The sequence below is a fragment of the Scyliorhinus torazame genome, chromosome 6, assembly GCF_047496885.1.
Source record: "Scyliorhinus torazame isolate Kashiwa2021f chromosome 6, sScyTor2.1, whole genome shotgun sequence".
In the NCBI taxonomy this organism is placed as follows: domain Eukaryota; kingdom Metazoa; phylum Chordata; class Chondrichthyes; order Carcharhiniformes; family Scyliorhinidae; genus Scyliorhinus; species Scyliorhinus torazame.
In genome coordinates, this window is record NC_092712.1 from 149,311,530 (window position 1) to 149,330,592 (window position 19,063).

The 19,063-nt window shown below is 46.9% G+C and overlaps 1 protein-coding gene across 6 annotated transcripts in view; it reads left to right on the forward strand.

Annotated features, from left to right (window-relative positions):
• Nucleotides 1-19,063, forward strand: part of LOC140425064 (tyrosine-protein phosphatase non-receptor type 3-like) — a 422,164-nt gene that overhangs the window by 389,390 nt on the left and 13,711 nt on the right. For all 6 annotated transcript variants that reach the window (XM_072508895.1, XM_072508894.1, XM_072508892.1 and 3 more), the window contains one exon: nucleotides 35-186. In XM_072508895.1, the coding sequence (XP_072364996.1) occupies nucleotides 35-186 (152 nt within the window). The remainder of the gene's footprint in view (nucleotides 1-34; nucleotides 187-19,063) is intronic.

A 19,063-nucleotide genomic window follows, 5' to 3' on the forward strand; every position in this document is an offset into this window, starting at 1 on the left:
TGAACTGGTTTGTCTTCTTTTTCTGTTGATGCAGACGGGTTTGGAACGTGCTGTCAGTCATCTTCAGTACATAGCTTGGCCTGATCACGGTGTTCCTGATGACTCAGTGGATTTCTTTGACTTTGTGACTTGTGTGAGACAGAAAAGAATCGGAAGAGACAATGAGCCAGTTATTGTTCATTGCAGGTACTTATTTTCTTTTCAGCAGGGAAGACAATTACGCACGCACTCGTGCTGAGACTGGCTGCAGCTACAAGGTAGATTTGCAGAAATACTTGACACCCCCTTTATTGTCTCAATAATGAAGCATTATCTGCAGGTAGAGAATGATGACATCTGCTACAGCAGGTCATGGTTTCCTTACTAAATTAACATCTCGTTGTTTTGAGCAAAAAAGCTTTTAATAGTATCAATTTTTGCTGGCTAGTATAACACTGTTTTTAAGTTTCTTAAGTTTAATAGAACTCTAGCTCAAGTGTGAGTTCCATCTTGTGTCTCATGGGTATAGAATATCATTAATCTGGCTTGTCATTTCAAGGATAAATGACGCATCAATCAGTCGGGTAAATTTTACAATTTTAGATGCAGAAATTGGGCTTTCCTAATTGGAAACGGCATTACATTTGAACCCTTGCCTAATTAGCCTGCATTGTGATTTGAAGACTTTTTTTACTTCATTCCAGGGATGTAGGTATCGCTGGTAAAGCCAGCATTTATTGCCCATCACTAATTGTCCTCGAGATGGCAGTGGTGAGCCACCTTCTTGAACCGCTGCAGTCCATGCAGTGCAGGTACAGCCAGAGAGAGTTGCAGAATTTTAATCCATGAAAGTGAACAAACAATGATATTTTTGAAAGTCAGGTAATGTGTTAATTAGATGGTGTTGCTCCACGTGTCTCCTGCCCTCATCCTTCTAGATGGTAGAGGTTGCAGGTTTGGAAGTCCATTGAAGGAGCCTTGATGAGTTGCTCCAGATGCCTTGTAGATGGTTGACAAGCTTTGAGGATGCAGCAAGTGAGTTTTTCGCTTCAGAATTTCCACCCTCTGACCTTTTCTTGTGGCCAAAGTATTTATATGACTCTGGTCAGTGATAATACCCATATTACTGATGGTGGATAATTATGTGATGATAGTACTGTTTAAAGTCATGGGGAGATGGTTGGATTCTCTCTTGTTGGTGATGGTAATTGTCTGGCACTTGTGTGGCATGAATGTAATTTGCCTGAATGTTATCCGGGTCTTGCTGCATGCTATATCATCATGAATTACATGCATGATCTAATCCGTTGAATGTGTGACCATAGAATCATAGACTCCCTACAGTGCGGAAGGAAGCCATTCGGCCGATAAGACCATAACTTATAGGAGCAGAATTAGGCCAGTCGGCCCATCGAGTCTGTTCCGCAATTCAATGGCTGATATTTTTCTCATCGTCATTCTCCTGTCTCCCCCCTGATCCCCTTATTAATCAAGAACCTATCTATCGCTGTCTTAAAGACACTCAGTAATTTGGCCTCCACATCCTTCTGTGACTCTGCACCAATCTTCTGAAAGTGCACCCCACCCAGGCCTACTTCCCCGTCCTATCCCCATAACCCCACCTAACCGTTGGACACTAAGGGGCAATTTATCATGGCCAATCCACCTAACCTACACATCTTTGGACTGTGGGAGGAAACCGGAGCACCCAGAGGAAACCCACGCAGACACGGAAAAAACCTGCAAACTCCACATACACAGTCACCCAAGTTTGGAATTGAACCCGGGTCCCTGGTGCTGTGAGGTAGCAGTGCTAACCACTGTGCCACCATGCTGATCGTTTTTCTCTGTCTATCACATGCTGCTCCTACTCTTTAACATTCAAAAACTACTGTGTCAGAGTCATACCTAGCTCAAAGGTGTAGGTTGTTGCAAAAGGTTAAATCTCCCGGAATCCAGGGTGAGGTAGCCAACTGGATACAAAATTGTCTTGGCCAAAGGGTGGTTGTGGAGGTTTGTTTTTCAAACTGAAGGTCTGTGACCAGCGGTGTGCCTCTGGGGTCGGTGCTGGGTCCACTGTTATTTGTCATATATATATTAATGATTTGGATGAGAATGTAGGAGGCATGGTTAATAAGTTTGCAGATGACACCAAGATTGGTGGCATAGTGGATAGTGAAGAAGGTTATACGAGATTGCAACAGGATCTTGACCAATTAGGCCAGTGGGCCGATGAATGGCAGATGGAGTTTAGTTTTGATAAATGTGAGTTGATGCATTTTGGTAGATCAAACTAGGGCAGGACCTACTCAGTTAATGGTAGGGAGTTGGGGAGAGTTACAGAACAAAGAGACCTAGGAGTACAGGTTCATAGCTCCTTGAAGGTGGAGTCGCAGGTGGACAGGGTGGTGAACAAGGCATTCAGCATGCTAGGTTTTATTGGTCAGAATATTGAATACAGGAATTGAGACGTCTTGTTGAAGTTGTACAAGACATTGGTAAGACCTCACATGGAATACTGTGTTCAGTTCTGGTCACCCTATTATAGGAAGGATATTGTTAAACGAGAAGAGATTTACGAGGATGCTACCAGGACTTGATTGTCTGAGTTATAAGGAGATGCTCGATAGGCTGGGACTTTTTTCCCTGGAGCGTAGGAGGCTTAGGGGTGATCTTATAGAGGTCTATAAAATAATGATGAGCATAGATAAGGTAGAGAGTCAACATATTTTCCCAAAGGTAGAGGAGTCTGGAACTAGGGGCCATAGGTTTAAGATGAGATGGGAGAGATACAAAAGAGACGCGAGGGGAAACCTTTTCACACAGAGGGTGGTGAGCATCTGGAATGAGCTACCAGTGGTAGAGGCAGGTACTATTTTTTCCTTTAAAAAACAGTTAGACCACTGACCGCTGTGTGTGTGGAGTTTGCACATTCTCCCCTTGTCTGTGTGGGTTTCACCCCCACAACCCAAAGATGTGCAGGGTAGGTGGATTGGACACACTAAATTGCCCCTTAATTGGAAAAATAATAATTGGGTATTCTAATTTTTTTTTTAAACAGTTAGACAGTTACATGGACAGGGTGGGTATAGAGGGATATGGGCCAAATACGGGCAAGTGGGACTAGTTTAGTGATAGAACTGGGAGACGTGGACACGCTGGGCCGAAGGGCCTGTTTCCATGCTGTAAACATCTATGATTCTAGGACTAAAGAAAGATGGTTACGCTGCTGGAGGCCAGTCATTTCAGCCCCAGGACATTGTTGCACTGAGAGATGCATCTGTGACAGATTGGTGATGATAAGGTAACGGTTTTTCCCTCTTGGTTTTCTCACCATCTGCCATGAGCCTATTCTGGCAGATATGCCCTTCAGGGCTTGATCAGAGTGGTACTATTCAACCCACTTGGTGGTAGTCATTGAGGTTCCTGACCCAGAGTACATTCTATGCCATTGCTTCCATCGCTGCTTCTTCCAAACATTGAAGAGGGTGCTTGGTGGTAATTAACAAGAGGTTTCGCTGTCCATATTTGACTAGATGCCATAAGACTTTATGGAGTTGGAGTCGATATTGAGGACCCACAGGGTGACTGCCTCCCGACTGAATACCACTCTGTTGGCATTCTGCTGGTTCATGCTCTCCCAGTTTTGCTACAAGTCACCCATATGTTAGTGAGGAGGACATTACAGGATTGTGTTTACAGTTCGACAGAATGCACCCTCCAACCTTATAGAATGCACATTATTTCATAATGACATCATATATTTTTTCTTTCTCTTCCTTCTGTTCAGGCTGCAGTGACTAATGGGGTACCGCACGGTTCAGTGCTGGGACCCCAACTGTTCACAATATACATTAAGTTTGTTTTAATAGATTAAAAGTACGCAATTTTTTTTCCAATTAAGGGGAAATTTAGCAGGGCCAATCCATCTACCCTGCACATCTTTGGGTTGTGGAGGTGAGACTCACACAGACATGGGGAGAATGTGCAAACTCCACACGGACAGTGACCTGGGGCCGGGATCGAATCTTGGTCCTCAGCGCCATGAGGCAGCAGTGCTAACCACTGCGTCACCATGACACCCCATAATATTTTAATGATTTGGGCGAAGGAATTGCATGCAATGGGCTGGATTCTCCTACCCCTTCCGCCCCAAGAACTCCACGGGCGAGACGCCGACAATGAAAAAATCCATTGACCTCGGGCTGGATTTTCCGATCGCCGGGCAAACATGGCCGGAGAATCCCGCCCAATATCTCCAAATTTGCAGATGACAGTAAGCTGGGTGGCAGTGTGTGCTGTGAGGAGGATGCAAAAAGGCTGCAAGATGGCTTGGACAGGCTGGCTGAGTAGGCAAATACAATATAATGTGAGGTTATCGAGTTTGGTGGCAAAAACTGGAAGGCAGATTAATATCTGAATGGCAGTTTAGGAAAAGAGGATGTGCAACAAGACCCCAGTGTCATAGTGGACCAGTCGCTGAAGGTTGGCATGCAGGTGCAGCAGGTTGTGAGAAAAGCTAATGGCATGCTGGCCACCATAGTGAAAGGATTTGAGTATAGGAGTAGGGATGTCTTGCTGAAGTGTCATGTGAGAGTACCTTTAAGAAATGGATGTTTAAGCAATGTACCTTTAAGAAATGGAACTGATCATATTACTGAAGTGATGTCAGAGGGTGGGAGGAAGCTGAGCTCACTTCTGCTTTTTGGTTTCAGTTTTAGAAGGCAGCTGGGAGTGTATGTGTGTTTTGCTGAGAGCTGCAGGAAGAAACACAGAGCTGGTCTGTTGATGTCTGCAACCCAAAGACTATAAATATATTGAATGTAACCTCATGTCTATTTTTGAAGGTTTGAAGTCTTTTGGATGTTTAAAGGAACAGTTTGAAGGATTATTTAGTGTTGTAGTCTTTTGGGGTTATCTTTGAAGTAATGGGTGTTAAGATATTCAATGTTTGTTTTTCAAAGGTTAACTTGAATTCATAGAATAAACATTGTTTTGTTTTGAAAACCATTTGTCCATAATTGCTGTATCACACCTGGAGAGTACGCCGTGTGCTTCCCACACTACAATCTATTAAAAGTTGTGGGACAAGTGAACTCCATGAAACACTTTGGAGTTCTGTAAACCCGGACCCATAAAAATTGGGGGCTCGAGGGGGATAAAAGTCGAGTGAACTTAAAGACAGTGAGGGGTGAGCATATTGTGGTTGCTTTTCAGGTGTGGTATTTTAGTTTAAGTGGGGAGTGTGTTGTGGACAATGGCTCTTTAAGAGGCTCAGAAGTTTTTGGGGGTGGAGACGGTCACACGCAGTACCTTACGGACAGAGACTAAAAGCAGACTGTTAGATTTGGCAAAAACATTGCAGTTAACATTACCTGACAAAATGTGAAAAGATAAGGTAATTATGGCGGTGGCTAAGCATTTAAAGTTGCCTGAGATACAGTTTGATTCATTGGAAATGGCAAAAATTCAGTTGCAAATTAAATAAATGGAACATAACTGGGGCTGGTTTAGCACACTGAGCTAAATCACTGGCTTTGAAAGCAGACCAAGGCAGGCCAGCAGCACGGTTCAATTCCCGTACCAGCCTCCCCGAACAGGCAGCGGAATGTGGCGACTAGGGGCTTTTCACAGTAACTTCATTTGAAGCCTACTTGTGACAATAAGCGATTTTCATGGCAGCACAGTAGCATTGTGGATAGCACAATTGCTTCACAGCTCCAGGGTCCCAGGTTCGATTCCGGCTTGGGTCACTGTCTGTGCGGAGTCTGCACATCCTCCCCGTGTGTGCGTGGGTTTCCTCCGGGTGCTCCAGTTTCCTCCCACAGTCCAAAGATGTGCTGGTTAGGTGGATTGGCCATGATAAATTGCCCTTAGTGCCCAAAATTACCCTTAGTGTTGGGTGGTGTTACTGGGTTATGGGGATAGGGTGGAGGTGTTGTCCTTGGGTAGGGTGCTCTTTCCAAGAGCCGGTGCAGACTCGATGGGCCGAATGGCCTCCCTCTGCACTGTAAATTCTATGAATTCTATGATAAGAAAGAATTAAAGCAGCTTGAATACGAAAGAGAGAGCGGAAAGAGAGAGAGCGGAAAAAGAAAGAGAGGGGAAAAAGAAAAGGAGAAAGGAGAAAAGAAAGAACAGCCATGGCAGAACAAAAAGAAAGAGAAAGGGAGATACAGATCAGGGAAAAAGATAAAGAGAGAGAGTTTGAACTTCAGAAAATGGCCATGAAACATGACAGTCAGTTAAAATTGGCAGATGTAAAGGGAAACATACATTTGGATGATGGTGATGAGGATAGTGAGAAAAAGAGTCATCGTCGAAGGCTTGGTGGGAATCTATTTAAATTGCCAAAGTTTGACGAGAAGGAGGTAGAAGCCTTTGTCATTTCATTTGAGAAGGTAGCTAAACAAATGAAATGGCCACAGGACATGAGGGTATTACTGATTCAAACAAAGCTGGTAGGTAGGGCTAGTGAAGTCCTTGCATCACTACCGGAGGAGGTATCTGGGACATAAGAGGAGGTGAAAAAATCCATCTTAGGTGCATATGAACTAGTGCCTGAAGCCTACAGAAAAAGGTTTAGAAATTTAAGGAAAGAATTTGGTTCAACATACATGGAGTTTGAAAGGCTCAAACAGAGTAATTTTCATAGGTAGGTAAGGGCGTTGAAAATAGACCAAACATGTGAAGCTCTCAGAGAAATTATGCTTTTGGAGGAGTTTAAAAATTCAATTCCTGATGTAGTGAGAACTCATGTGGAAGAGCAGAGGGTTAAAACTGCGAGGTTGGCAGCAGAAATGGCAGATGATTAAGAATTAGTTCATAAATCAAAGCTTGGTTTCAGCCGGTGGGGGATAGAAACTGGGGACATGAGAAATACTCAAGTGGTAAAGGTAAAGGTGATCTTATTGGAGATAATAAGGAGAGTGTACCTCAGATTACAAAAGAGATCCAGGAGGGTGGAAAAGAAACGAAAAGTTTCAAATGTTTTCACTGTCATAAACAAGGCCATGTAAGTCACAGTGTTGGTGGATGAAGAAAAGCACTGGAAAGGCTGTTGTGGTAAAACAGGATAAGACAGTGGGGTTTGTTAAAGTGGGAAAGGAAAGCCCAAGGGAAGCGAAGGAGGTGCAAAAGAATGTACAGCCTGATCAAGAAGTAATTGATAAGACGGTGCCAGATGTCTTTAAAGAATTTACTTGTGTGGGTAAAGTTTACTCGTGTATCAGGAGGAGCAGGTAAAGAAGTCACAATTTTAAGAGATACAGGAGCTAGTCAATCTTTAATACTAAGAGATGAGGAATTATGTGGTTTGGGAAGAATGTTGCGAGAAAAGGTGGTAATATGTGGAATTCAGGGTGAGAGGAGTAGCGTTCCATTATATAAGGTAAGGTTGGAAAGTCCAGTGAAGAGTGGTGAAGTGGTAGTAGGAGTAATAGAGAAACTATCTTGTCCAGGAATACAGTTTATCTTGGGTAATGATATAGCTGGATCGCAGGTGGGAGTGATGCCTACTGTGGTTGACAAGCCAGTGGAAAATCAGACAACCGAAGTGTTGAAGGACGAATATCCTGGGATTTTTCTGGATTGTGTAGGAACAAGGTCACAAAGTCACAGGTTAAGACAAGGAGAAATCAAAGAGTGAAGATGAAGTTGAAGTGCAATTATCAGAAACGATTTTTGATCAGATGGTTGAACAAGAACAGGTGGAGGATGTGGCGGATATTTTTAGTTCAGGAAAATTGGCGGAGTGACAACAAAATGATATGGAAATAAAACGGATGTATCAGAAAGCATGCATGGAAGAGGAATCTGCGTGTATACCAGAGTGTTATTACCGTAAAAGTGATGGTTTGACGAGAAAATGAAGTCCTTTACATATGCAGGCGGATAAAAAGTGGGCAGAAGTTCATCAAGTAGTATTGCCGGTAGGGTACAGAAAGGAGGTGTTGCGAGTGGCACATGAGGTACCAGTGGGAGGTCATTTGGGGATAAGGAAAACTCGAGCTAAAATCCAGAAACATTTTTGTTGGCCTAGACTACAGAAAGATGTAGTTAAATTTTGTCAGTCATGTCTCACATGTCAAGTAATAGGGAAACCTCAAGCAGTGATAAAACCAGCGCCCTTAATACCCATTCCAGCATTTGAGGAACCTTTTACAAGGGTCCTAATTGATTGTGTAGGACCGCTTCCTAAAACAAAAAGTGGGAATCAATATCTTTTGACTATAATGGATGTGTCTACTAGGTTTCCAGAGGCCATTCCAGTACATAATATTACAGCTAAAAAGATTGTGGAGGAGTTACTTCAATTCTTTACTAGATATGGACAACCTACAGAAATTCAATCGGATCAAGGATCAAATTTTACCTCAAAGTTATTCAAAGAAGTTATGGATAGTTTAGGAATAAAACAATTTAAATCAACTGCGTACCATCCAGAATCGCAGAGAGCGTTAGAAAGGTAGCATCAGACATTAAAGACAATGTTGAGGGTTTATTGTCAAGATTATCCAGAGGATTGGGATAAAGGAATTCCATTTGTACTGTTTGCAATTAGGGATGCACCTAATGTGTCAACCAAATTTAGTCCTTTTGAACTAATTTCTGATCATGCGGTAAGAGGACCACTTAAATTGATTAAAGAAAAATTGGTGAGTGAGAAATCGAAAATTACATTATTGGATTACGTGTCAAATTTTAGGGAACGATTAAATAGAGCAGGTGAATTGGCTGGACAACATTTAAAAGTTGCACAAAATGTGATGAAACGGGTAGCGGACAAGAAATCCAAGGTTCGTAGTTTTGCCAGTGGAGATAAAGTTTTAGTGTTGTTACCAGTGGTAGGTGAACCTTTAAAAGCTAGGTTTTGTGGACCGTATCAGATTAAAAGGAAATTAAGTGAGGTGAATTACGTGGTAAAACCACCAGATAGAAGGAAGACTGACCGAGTGTGTCATGTGAATATGCTTAAAAGGTACTTTGAAAGGGAAGGAGAGAAAAAGGCGGAGGTTCTTAAAAATTGGGATAAATTGTTGAGTTATCTTCCAGAGGAAAAACAAACTGACCTAAAAGAGTTATTGATATCACGTGGGCAAGTTTGTAGAGATAAATTGGGAAGTACTAAAATGGCTATACATGATGTAGATGTGGGAAATGCTGTTCCAATCAAACAACATCCATATAGACTTAACCCTTCAAAATTGGCACAGGTTAACAAAGAGATTGAGAGTATGCTTAAAAATGGCATAATTGAAGTGGGTTGCAGCCAATGGAGCTCACCCAAAGTGATGGTACCTAAACCAGACGGTACCCAACGGTTGTGTGTGGACTATAGAAAGGTGAATGCAGGACTTCCGGTTGCGGCGATGCCTTGCTAGCCGCACGTTTCGGCGGCTCCAGCTCCGACGGACCTTCGGGCTCTTTTAAGAGCCCCAACCGGAAATTTTTGGGCGACGCAACCCGGTGTGGGGTGAGTGAATAGGGAGTCCCGTCCCCCCCCAACGAAGGAGGAAAATATCGGCGGCGGCGGCGGCTGCAGCGCGAGGAATCGTCGTCGAAAGGGACAGAAAGGGTGAAGACACAAGATGGCGGCGGAGAAAGCTCAGGCGACATGGGGGCCCGAGCAAGACGAATTTTTGAGACGGTGTGTGGAGCTACTAAAGAGGGAGGTGCTGACCCCGATGCTACAGGCAATTGAGGGGCTCAAGGAGGCACAAAGGACCCAGGAGACAGAGCTCCGCGTGGTGGAGCAGAAGGTGACGGATAATGAGGACGAGATCCTGGGCCTGGCGGTCAAAACACAGACGCACGAGGCACTCCATAAAAAATGTATTGAAAGGATCGAGGCCCTAGAAAACAGAGCGCGAAGGAAGAACCTTCGGATACTGGGTCTCCCTGAGGGAGTGGAAGGAGCGGACTGTGGAGCTTATGTAAGTACGATGCTAAGCTCATTGATGGGTGCTGAGGCCCCTGCGGGCCCCTTGGAGGTGGAGTGGGCACATCGGATCCCGGCAAGAAGACAAAAAGCGGGAGAACCACCCAGGGCAACAATCGTGCGATTTCACCGCCTTAAGGATAGAGAAGAGGTCTTGAGATGGGCTAAAAAGATGCGGAGTAGCAGATGGGAGAATGCAGTGGTACGGGTGTACCAGGATTGGAGTGCGGAGGTGGCGAGAAGGAGGGCGAGTTTTAACCGAGCCAAGGAGGTGTTACACAAAAAGAAGGTGAAGTTCGGGATGCTGCAACCGGCACGACTATGGGTCACGTACCAGGAGAGACACCATTATTTCGATACGGCGGAAGAAGCATGGACCTTTATTAAAGAGGAGAAATTGGATCGGAACTGAGGGACTGATACTGCAGGGAATGTTATTGTTATTGTTATGGTTGATGTAAATAGAGAAGTAAATTGGGATGGGGGGAGACACTAGGAAATGTGGGCGCCGGTGGGGGGGGGAAAGAAGGGACATAGGCGGAGAATGAGGAATGGGAGGGGGAGAGGAAAGGGAGCTGCGCCACAAGAGGCGGGTCAGATAAAGGGATGTTCCCACGCCAGAAAGATTATGGCGGGAAGACAGGCGCAAGGCGGATGGGAGTTCCCCACACGGGGGAGTCAAGGAGTGAGGAGGAGTAGCCGGGGTCAGTTGAAGTCAGCTGACTTACGGAAGTAATATGGGGGGAGCAATCATGCTAGAAAGGGATCTAGCGGGGGGGGGGAACAACTGGGTTGCTGCTGCGGAAATCAAAAAGGAAATGGCTAAAGAGTGGGTGGACGGGGATGGAATGCGACGCCTGGGGAGCGAGTGGGAGCGCGGAGGCGGGATATGGGACTGGCCTAGAGAAGGTGATGGCTAGTCGACACGGGAGGGGTGCAGGTAGCCCCCTGGTGAGGCTGATCACGTGGAACGTGAGAGGCCTGAACGGACCGATTAAAAGGGCCCGAGTGCTCGCGCATTTGAAAGGACTAAGGGCAGACGTGGCTATGCTCCAAGAGACGCACCTGAAGGTGGCGGACCAAGTTAGGTTAAGGAAAGGATGGGTGGGACAGGTGTTCCACTCAGGACTAGATGCGAAGAATAGAGGGGTGGCCATATTGGTGGGGAAACGGGTAGCATTTGAAGCAAAGAACATCGTAGCAGATAGCGGAGGTAGATATGTAATGGTGAGTGGCAGGCTGGAGGGAATGGAGGTCGTGTTGGTTAATGTATATGCCCCGAATTGGGACGATGCGGGATTTATGAGACGGATGCTGGGTCGTATACCGGACCTGGAGGTAGGAAACTTGATATTGGGAGGGGACTTCAATACCGTGCTGGATCCAGGGCTAGATAGATCCAGCTCAAAGACCGGAAGAAGGCCGGCAGCGGCCAAGGTGCTCAAGGGGTTTATGGACCAAATGGGGGGAGTGGATCCATGGCGATTTCTTAGACTGAGGGCCAAGGAGTTCTCCTTCTTCTCCCATGTCCATATAGTGTACTCCCGGATAGATTTTTTTGTTTTCGGAAGGTCGTTGATCTCAAGGGTGGAAGAAGCTGAGTATTCAGCCATAGCGGTTTCGGACCATGCCCCACACTGGGTGGACCTGGAACTAGGAGAGGAAAGGGAGCAGAGAGCACTCTGGCGATTAGATGTGGGATTGATGGCGGACGAGGGAGTGTGTGCAAGAGTGCGGGGGTGTATTGAGAGATACCTGGAGGTCAATGACGACGGGGAGGTCCGTGTGGGAGTGGTATGGGAAGCACTAAAAGTGGTGGTCAGAGGAGAGCTGATCTCCATTGGATCCCACAAAGGGAAAACAGAGGCCAAGGAAAGGGAAAGATTACTGTGGGAGATTCTAAGGGTGGATAGGGAATTTGCAGAGACCCCGGAGGAGGGACTGTACAGGGAGAGGAGACGACTCCAGACGGAGTTTGACCTCCTGACCACCAGAAAGGCAGAGGTGCTGTGGAGGAAGGCACAGGGGAGGATGTATGAATATGGGGAAAAGGCTCGTCGCCTGCTGGCTCATCAGTTGCGAAAGAGGACAGCGGCAAGGGAGATAGGGGGAATTAGAGACGAAAAGGGAGCCACGGTGCGAAGAGCAGGGAAGATAAATGAGGTGTTCAAGACCTTTTATGAGGGACTGTATAGGTCCCAACCCCCGGAGGGAGAGGAGGGGATGCGGCAGTTCCTGGACCAATTGAGGTTCCCGAGGGTGGAGGAGCAGGAGGTGGAAGGCCTGGGGGCACCGATTGGGGTGGACGAGGTTATTAAGGGGCTGGGGAACATGCAAGCAGGGAAGGCTCCGGGACCAGACGGGTTCCCGGTGGAATTTTATAGAAAATATGAGGACTTGTTGGCCCCGTTGTTGGTGAGGTTCAATGAGGCCAGGGAAGGAGGGACTTTACCCCCGACAATGTCGGAGGCGACGATATCGCTAATTTTGAAGAGGGATAAAGATCCATTGCAGTGCGGGTCCTATAGACCTATTTCATTATTGAATGTGGTCGCCAAATTGCTGGCAAAAGTACTGGCATCGAGGATAGAGGACTGTGTCCCGGGGGTGGTGCACGAAGACCAGACAGGGTTCGTAAAAGGGAGACAACTGAATGTTAACGTGCAACGACTATTAGGGGTGATAATGATGCCCCCAGTGGAGGGGGAGGCAGAGATAGTGGCGGCAATTGATGCAGAGAAGGCATTTGATAGGGTGGGGTGGGAGTATTTATGGGAGGTGTTAAGGAGGTTTGGGTTCGGGAACGGATTTATTAGCTGGGTCAAACTTCTTTATGGGGCCCCAACGGCAAGTGTAGTCACGGGTCGGCAAAGATCGGAGTATTTCCGATTATATAGGGGAACAAGACAGGGATGCCCGCTGTCTCCACTGTTGTTCGCGTTGGCAATTGAACCTTTGGCCATGGCGTTGAGAGACTCCAGGAAATGGAGAGGGGTGATTAGAGGGTGAGAAGAACACCGAATCTCGCTATACGCGGATGACCTACTGTTGTATGTGTCGGACCCAGCGGGGGGATGATAGAGGTTATGCGGATGTTGAGGGAGTTCGGAGATTTCTCGGGATATAGGCTTAACATGGGGAAGAGTGAACTATTTGTGATACACCCAGGGGACCAGAGTAGAGAGATAGAAGGCCTGCCTCTAAGGAAAGTGGAAAGAAACTTCCGATACCTGGGGATTCAGATCGCTAGGAGCTGGGGAACCTTGCACAGACTTAATCTGACACGATTGGTAGAACAAATGGAGGAGAACTTCAAGAGGTGGGACATGCAGCCTGTGTCGTTGGCGGGCAGAGTACAGGCAATTAAGATGATGGTCCTCCCGAGGTTCTTATTTGTATTTCAATGTCTCCCTATACTAATCACTAAGACCTTTTTCAAAAAAATAGACAGGAGCATCACGAGCTTCATGTGGGCAGGGGAAGTCCCGAGGGTATGGAGGGGGTTCCTACAACGTAGCAGGGACAGAGGAGGATTGGCGCTACCGAATCTGGGCGACTACTATTGGGCCGCCAATGTGGCGATGATTCGTAAATGGATGATGGAGGGAGAGGGAGCGGCGTGGAAAAGACTGGAGAGAAAGTCCTGTAAAGGGACGAGCTTAGAGGCGCTGGTGACGGCGCCGTTACCGTTCTCACCAAAAAGGTTTACCACGAACCCGGTGGTGGCGGCAACATTGAATATCTGGGGACAATGGAGGCGACAGAGAGGTGTGCGGGGAGCCCTGGTGGGGTCCCCAATCAGGAACAACCATAGGATTGCCCCAGGAAGAATGGATGGAGGATTTCAGAGCTGGCACCAGTTGGGAATTAGGAGGGTGGGAGATTTATTTATAGATGGGACGTTTGCGAGCTTGGGAGCATTGGAGGAAAAGTATAAGTTGCCCCAGGGAAACTTCCTTAGATATATGCAGGTGAGGGCGTTCACTAGACAACAGGTGAGGGAATTTCCGCTGCTCCCGGTACAGGGGATTCAGGACAGAGTGCTTTCGGGGGTGTGGGTCGGAGAGGGCAAGGTGTCAGAGATATACCGAGAGATGAGGGAAGAGGGGGAGGAGTTGGTGGGCGAACTAAAAGGAAAGTGGGAAGAAGAGCTAGGGGAGGAGATAGAAGAGGGTATGTGGGCTGATGCCCTAAGCAGGGTAAACTCCTCTTCCTCATGCGCCAGGCTTAGCCTGATTCAATTCAAGGTGCTTCATAGAGCACACATAACGGGAGCAAGACTGAGCAGGTTCTTTGGAGTGGAGGACAAATGTGGGAGGTGCGGCGGAAGCCCGGCAAACCACGCACATATGTTTTGGTCGTGCCCGGCACTGGAGGGGTATTGGAAGGGAGTGACGGGAGTGATTTCTAAGGTGGTGAAGGCCCGGGTCAAACCAGGCTGGGGGCTAGCTCTATTTGGAGTTGCGGATGAGCCGGGAGTGCAGGAGGCGAAAGAGGCCGACGTTGTGGCCTTTGCGTCCCTAGTAGCCCGGCGTAGGATTCTACTCATGTGGAAGGAGGCGAAACCCCCCGGACTGAAGGCCTGGGTAAACGATATGGCGGGGTTCATAAAACTGGAGCGGATAAAGCTTGCCCTGAGAGGATCGGCTCAAGGGTTCACCAGGCGGTGGCAGCCATTCCTCGACTACCTGGAGGAACGTTAGAGGGAAGATAGATGACCAGCAGCAGCAACCCAGGGGGGAGGGGGTGGGTGGAAGTTTTTGTTTATGTTAAATGATTAGATTACTATGTTTATTAGCCATTTGTTTATTGATAAACTTTCTTTACTGTTATGTTTGTTCTGTAAGGGGAAAAAAAATTTGTTCGAAAAAATTTCAATAAAACATATTTTTTTTAAAAAAAGGTGAATGCAGTTACAAGAACAGACTCTTATCCTGTCCCACGTTTGGAGAATTGCATTGAGAAAGTGGGACAATCCGCTTTTATTTCCAAATTGGATTTACTTAAAGATTACTGGCAGGTACCTTTATCCGAAAGGGCGAAGGAGATTTCAGCTTTTGTGGCTGCAGATGGTATATACCAATTCAAAATTAGGCCATTTGGCATGAAAAACACCCCTGCCACATTTCAACGGTTAACTAATACAGTCGTTTCAGGATCACTCAATTGTGCGGTATATACCGACGATCTGGTAGTTTTCAGCCAGCCATGGAAAGAACATTTAAAACATCTTATGGAGTTATTCGATTGTCTTCAGGAGGCGGGTTTGGTGATAAACCTAGTCAAAAGTGAATTTGGAAAAGCCCAAGTCACTTTCCTTGGCCATATAATCGGACAGGGTCGATTGGTCCCATGGGATGTGAAAACAAAAGTAATTGGGGAGTTTCTGATACCCTCATCCCGAAGGGAAATAATTAGATTTTGTGGCATGAGTGGCTTTGATCGAACATTTGTGCAAGAGTTTTGTAGTGTGATTGCTCTGCTGACGGACTTGCTGAAGAAACGCATAAAATAATTTCAATGGACAGCGGAGTTTCAACATGCATTTGACTGCCTGAAAGCTGTGGCAACCGATACTCCTGTATTGGAGATTTGCAAGGGACTGTGTGATCCGATTTAACTAAATTATCTGACTTTAAAGAGAAATGCCGAGGCATAGAGGAATGGATGGATCGTGCAGAGACTTTCTTGTTCAAAGAGACTGTGAATCGAGAAGGATTTCGGTTGGAGGAAGAAGAACGAAGAAAAAAAAATGGACTATATTATTATACCTGTTTGTGTGTTTTTTTTTGAACCCGTTAAGTCTTCTTAATTGATGGTACAAGGGTGAAAAATAAAACCATCCTGAAGTTGATGATTTTTTTTTTCTTGGGGGGAGGTGTCATGTGAGAGTACCTTTAAAAAATGGATGTTTAACAATGAACCTTTAAGAAATGGAGCTGATCATATTACTGAAGTGATGTCAGAGAGTGGGGGGAGCTGAGCTCACTTCTGCTTTTTGGTTTCAGTTTTAGAAGGCAGCTGGGAATGTCTGTGTGTTTTACTGAGAGCTGCAGGAAGAAACACAGAGCTGGTCTGTTGATGTCTGCAACCCAAAGACTATAAATATATTGAATGCAACCTCATGTCTATTTTTGAAGGTTTGAAGTCTTTTGGATGTTTAAAGGAACAGTTTGAAGGATTATTTAATGTTGTAGTTTTTGGGGGTATCTTGAGTTCATAGAATAAACATTGTTTTGTTTTGAAAACCATTTGTCCATAATTGCTGTATCACACCTGGAGAGTACGCCGTGTGCTTCCCACACCACAATCTATTAAAAGTTGTGGGTCGATTTAACTCCATGAAACACTTTGGGGTTCTGTAAATCCGGACCCATAACAGAAGTTATACAGGGCTTGGTGAGGTCACACCTTAAGTGTTGTGATCTTTTGGTCTCCTAGTTTGAGGAAGGACATTCTTGCTATTGAGAGTGTCCAGTGAAGGTTCACCAGACTAATCCCCGGGATGGCGTGACTGACGTATGAAGAAAGACTGGATTGACTAGGTTTGTACTCACTGGACTTTAGAAGAATGAGAGGGGATCTCATCGAAATATATAAAATCCTGATAATAGTGGACAGGCTAGATGCGGGAAGAATGTTCACAATGTTGGGACATCCAGAAGTAGGGGTCACATTCTAGGAATAAGGGGTAAACTATTCAGGACTGAGATGAGGGAGAACGTCCTCTCTCCGAGAATTGTGAACTTGTGGAATTCTCTACCACATAAAGCTTTGGGGCCAGTTTGTTGGATATATTCAAAAGGGAGCTGGATGTGCTCCTTGCGGCCAAAGGGATCAAGCGGTATGAAGAGAAAGTGGGAGTGGAATACTGAATTTGCATGATCAGCTCTGACCATATTGAATGTTGGTACAGGCTCGAAGGGCCGAATGGCCTACTCTTGCACCGATTTTCTATGTTTGTTTTACTCCAATCCATAAAATCTGAACAGTTAGAATTGCTAAATGCTGTGTCGCATTGGAAAATTGTTTAAAAGACATGGGGCGGGATTTTCCGACCCCCCGACAGGTCGGAGAATTGTCGGGGGCTGGCGTGAATCCCGCCCCCGCCGTGTCCCGAAGTCTCCGCCACCAGAGATTCGGCGGGGGTGGGAATCGCAACGGTCGGCGGGCCCAGCCCTGCCGATTCTCCGGCCCACGATGGGCCGAAGTCCCGCTGCTGGAATGCCTGTCCCGCCAGCGTGGATTAAACCACCTTTTGAACAGCGGGACAAGGCGGCGCAGGCGGGCTCCGGGGTCCTGGGGGGGGCGCGGGGCGATCGGGGCCCACCGATCCGCGAGCGGGCCTGTGCCGTGGGGGCACTCTTTTTCTTCCGCCTTCGCCATGGTCTTCACTATGGCGAAGGCGGAAGAGGCCCCCTCCCCTGCGCATGCGCGGGGATGACGTCAGCAGCTGCTGACGCTCCCGCGCATGCGCGGACCCGCGTCGCCCGGTGAAGACGTTTCGGCCCCGGCTGCCATGGCACCAAAGGCCTTTCCCGCCAGCCGGTGGAGCGGAAACCGCTCCAGCGCGGGCCTAGCCGCTCAAGGTGAGGGTTTGGCCCCTAAAGGTTCCGCACCTTTGGGGCGGCCCAACGCCGGAGTCGTTCCTGTCACTCCATCACGCCGGGACGCCCGCCGGGTAGGGGAGAATCCCACCCCTGATACTGAAATTATAATTCTTTTTCCTTGTTGCCAACAATGTGTTTGGTAAAACTTTGCGACATTTATTATCACTCTTTGTACCAACCTCCATAAATCATTCTCTTATATGTGCTTTTTATGGAGGTAGATGGTCGGAATTTTGCACCTCGATTTACTGCTGGCGTAAATGGCGACAGGGGCACAAAATATACAAGAGCCAGAAAATGTGATTTGCCCCGGCAAGATTTCCTGGAGCAATTGTCTCCGCCCCCCTCCAATGACAATACAGTGTTTCCACCATGCAATGAGCGGAACACCATTTGCACATTATCATCTAATTTGCAGGCCTCCCCACTGCAATTTTCCACCAACATTGAAAAGTCCGCACCACAGCAACGTGATGTCACGTTGCCGTGCTTCACGACCGTTTTTTAAAAACAGCTAGCTAGTTAGGGATACCCTTTAGGTTCAGCGTCATTAGTGTCTGATGCACACTTTACATAAGGGTCTAGCTGCTGGGTTCCATGCGCTGAGATCAGGCATTCACAATGACTGGGTTAAGTGGTGGCCCTGAACATTATAGAGGAACTCCTCATTATCAAGGAGAAACTGGTGTTTTTGATGTTTTCTTTCACTGTCTGGGTTCGCCAACCAAATAGCTGGTAGCCTTGCAGAGAGCAGGTGGAGGAGGCTTTGGAATGAGGATCCAGCCTTTCGGTGCAGTTGTAAGAGCGGCACTACATGCTGAAATCTTCTGAGAGCAGGGGGCCATAGAGAGGTTGCAATAAGTGAGATTTATTTCATTTACAGAGGCAGTTGCTAACTTAAATAGATGGTTACGATCTACAATTGCCCATCACCTGTGCCCACGTTCTGTAACTAGACTTTCTTAATCTCTCTAGCCCTACCTCTACATCTTGCTTAACCGTGCCCTGTTGACTGTGATGATGTTGGCGGATGCCCTCTGGAGGGCCGAGAACTGGAGGGCCTCAGTCTGCGTTTTAGGTGCTGCTATGTGGTGATGCCACCCTCAGCCTGTGGGGCAGGAGCTGATTCAGTCACAGGAAGAAGAGAATCAGATAGGCTGGACACTCCTGGAGTCTCCTGGGTGGCTCTGCACCAGCCTCTCTCCTCCCTATTGATGCTCCAGGTGCCCTGGCTTCCTCCTTGGGATAGAGGGACAGCTGGAGTGAGGTCGAGAACCCCTGCCATTCACTAGCGTTAGCACACGTGGATGCCCACAATGCCTGAACTATGGAGTTAAAACCCTGCACCATGCAATTCATATACTGCTCCAAGAAGTATATGTCCTACACCAGGGCAAGGCAGAAGTCATGCGGACACCATCCACGCAGTGTTGACCTGGCTGCCTCTAAGTACTGGCATGATTTCCTCAGACAGAAGGAGTTGGGACTCCTCCATTCAACCTTTCAATCCGAGGAGTGTAGCTGACACCCTTCC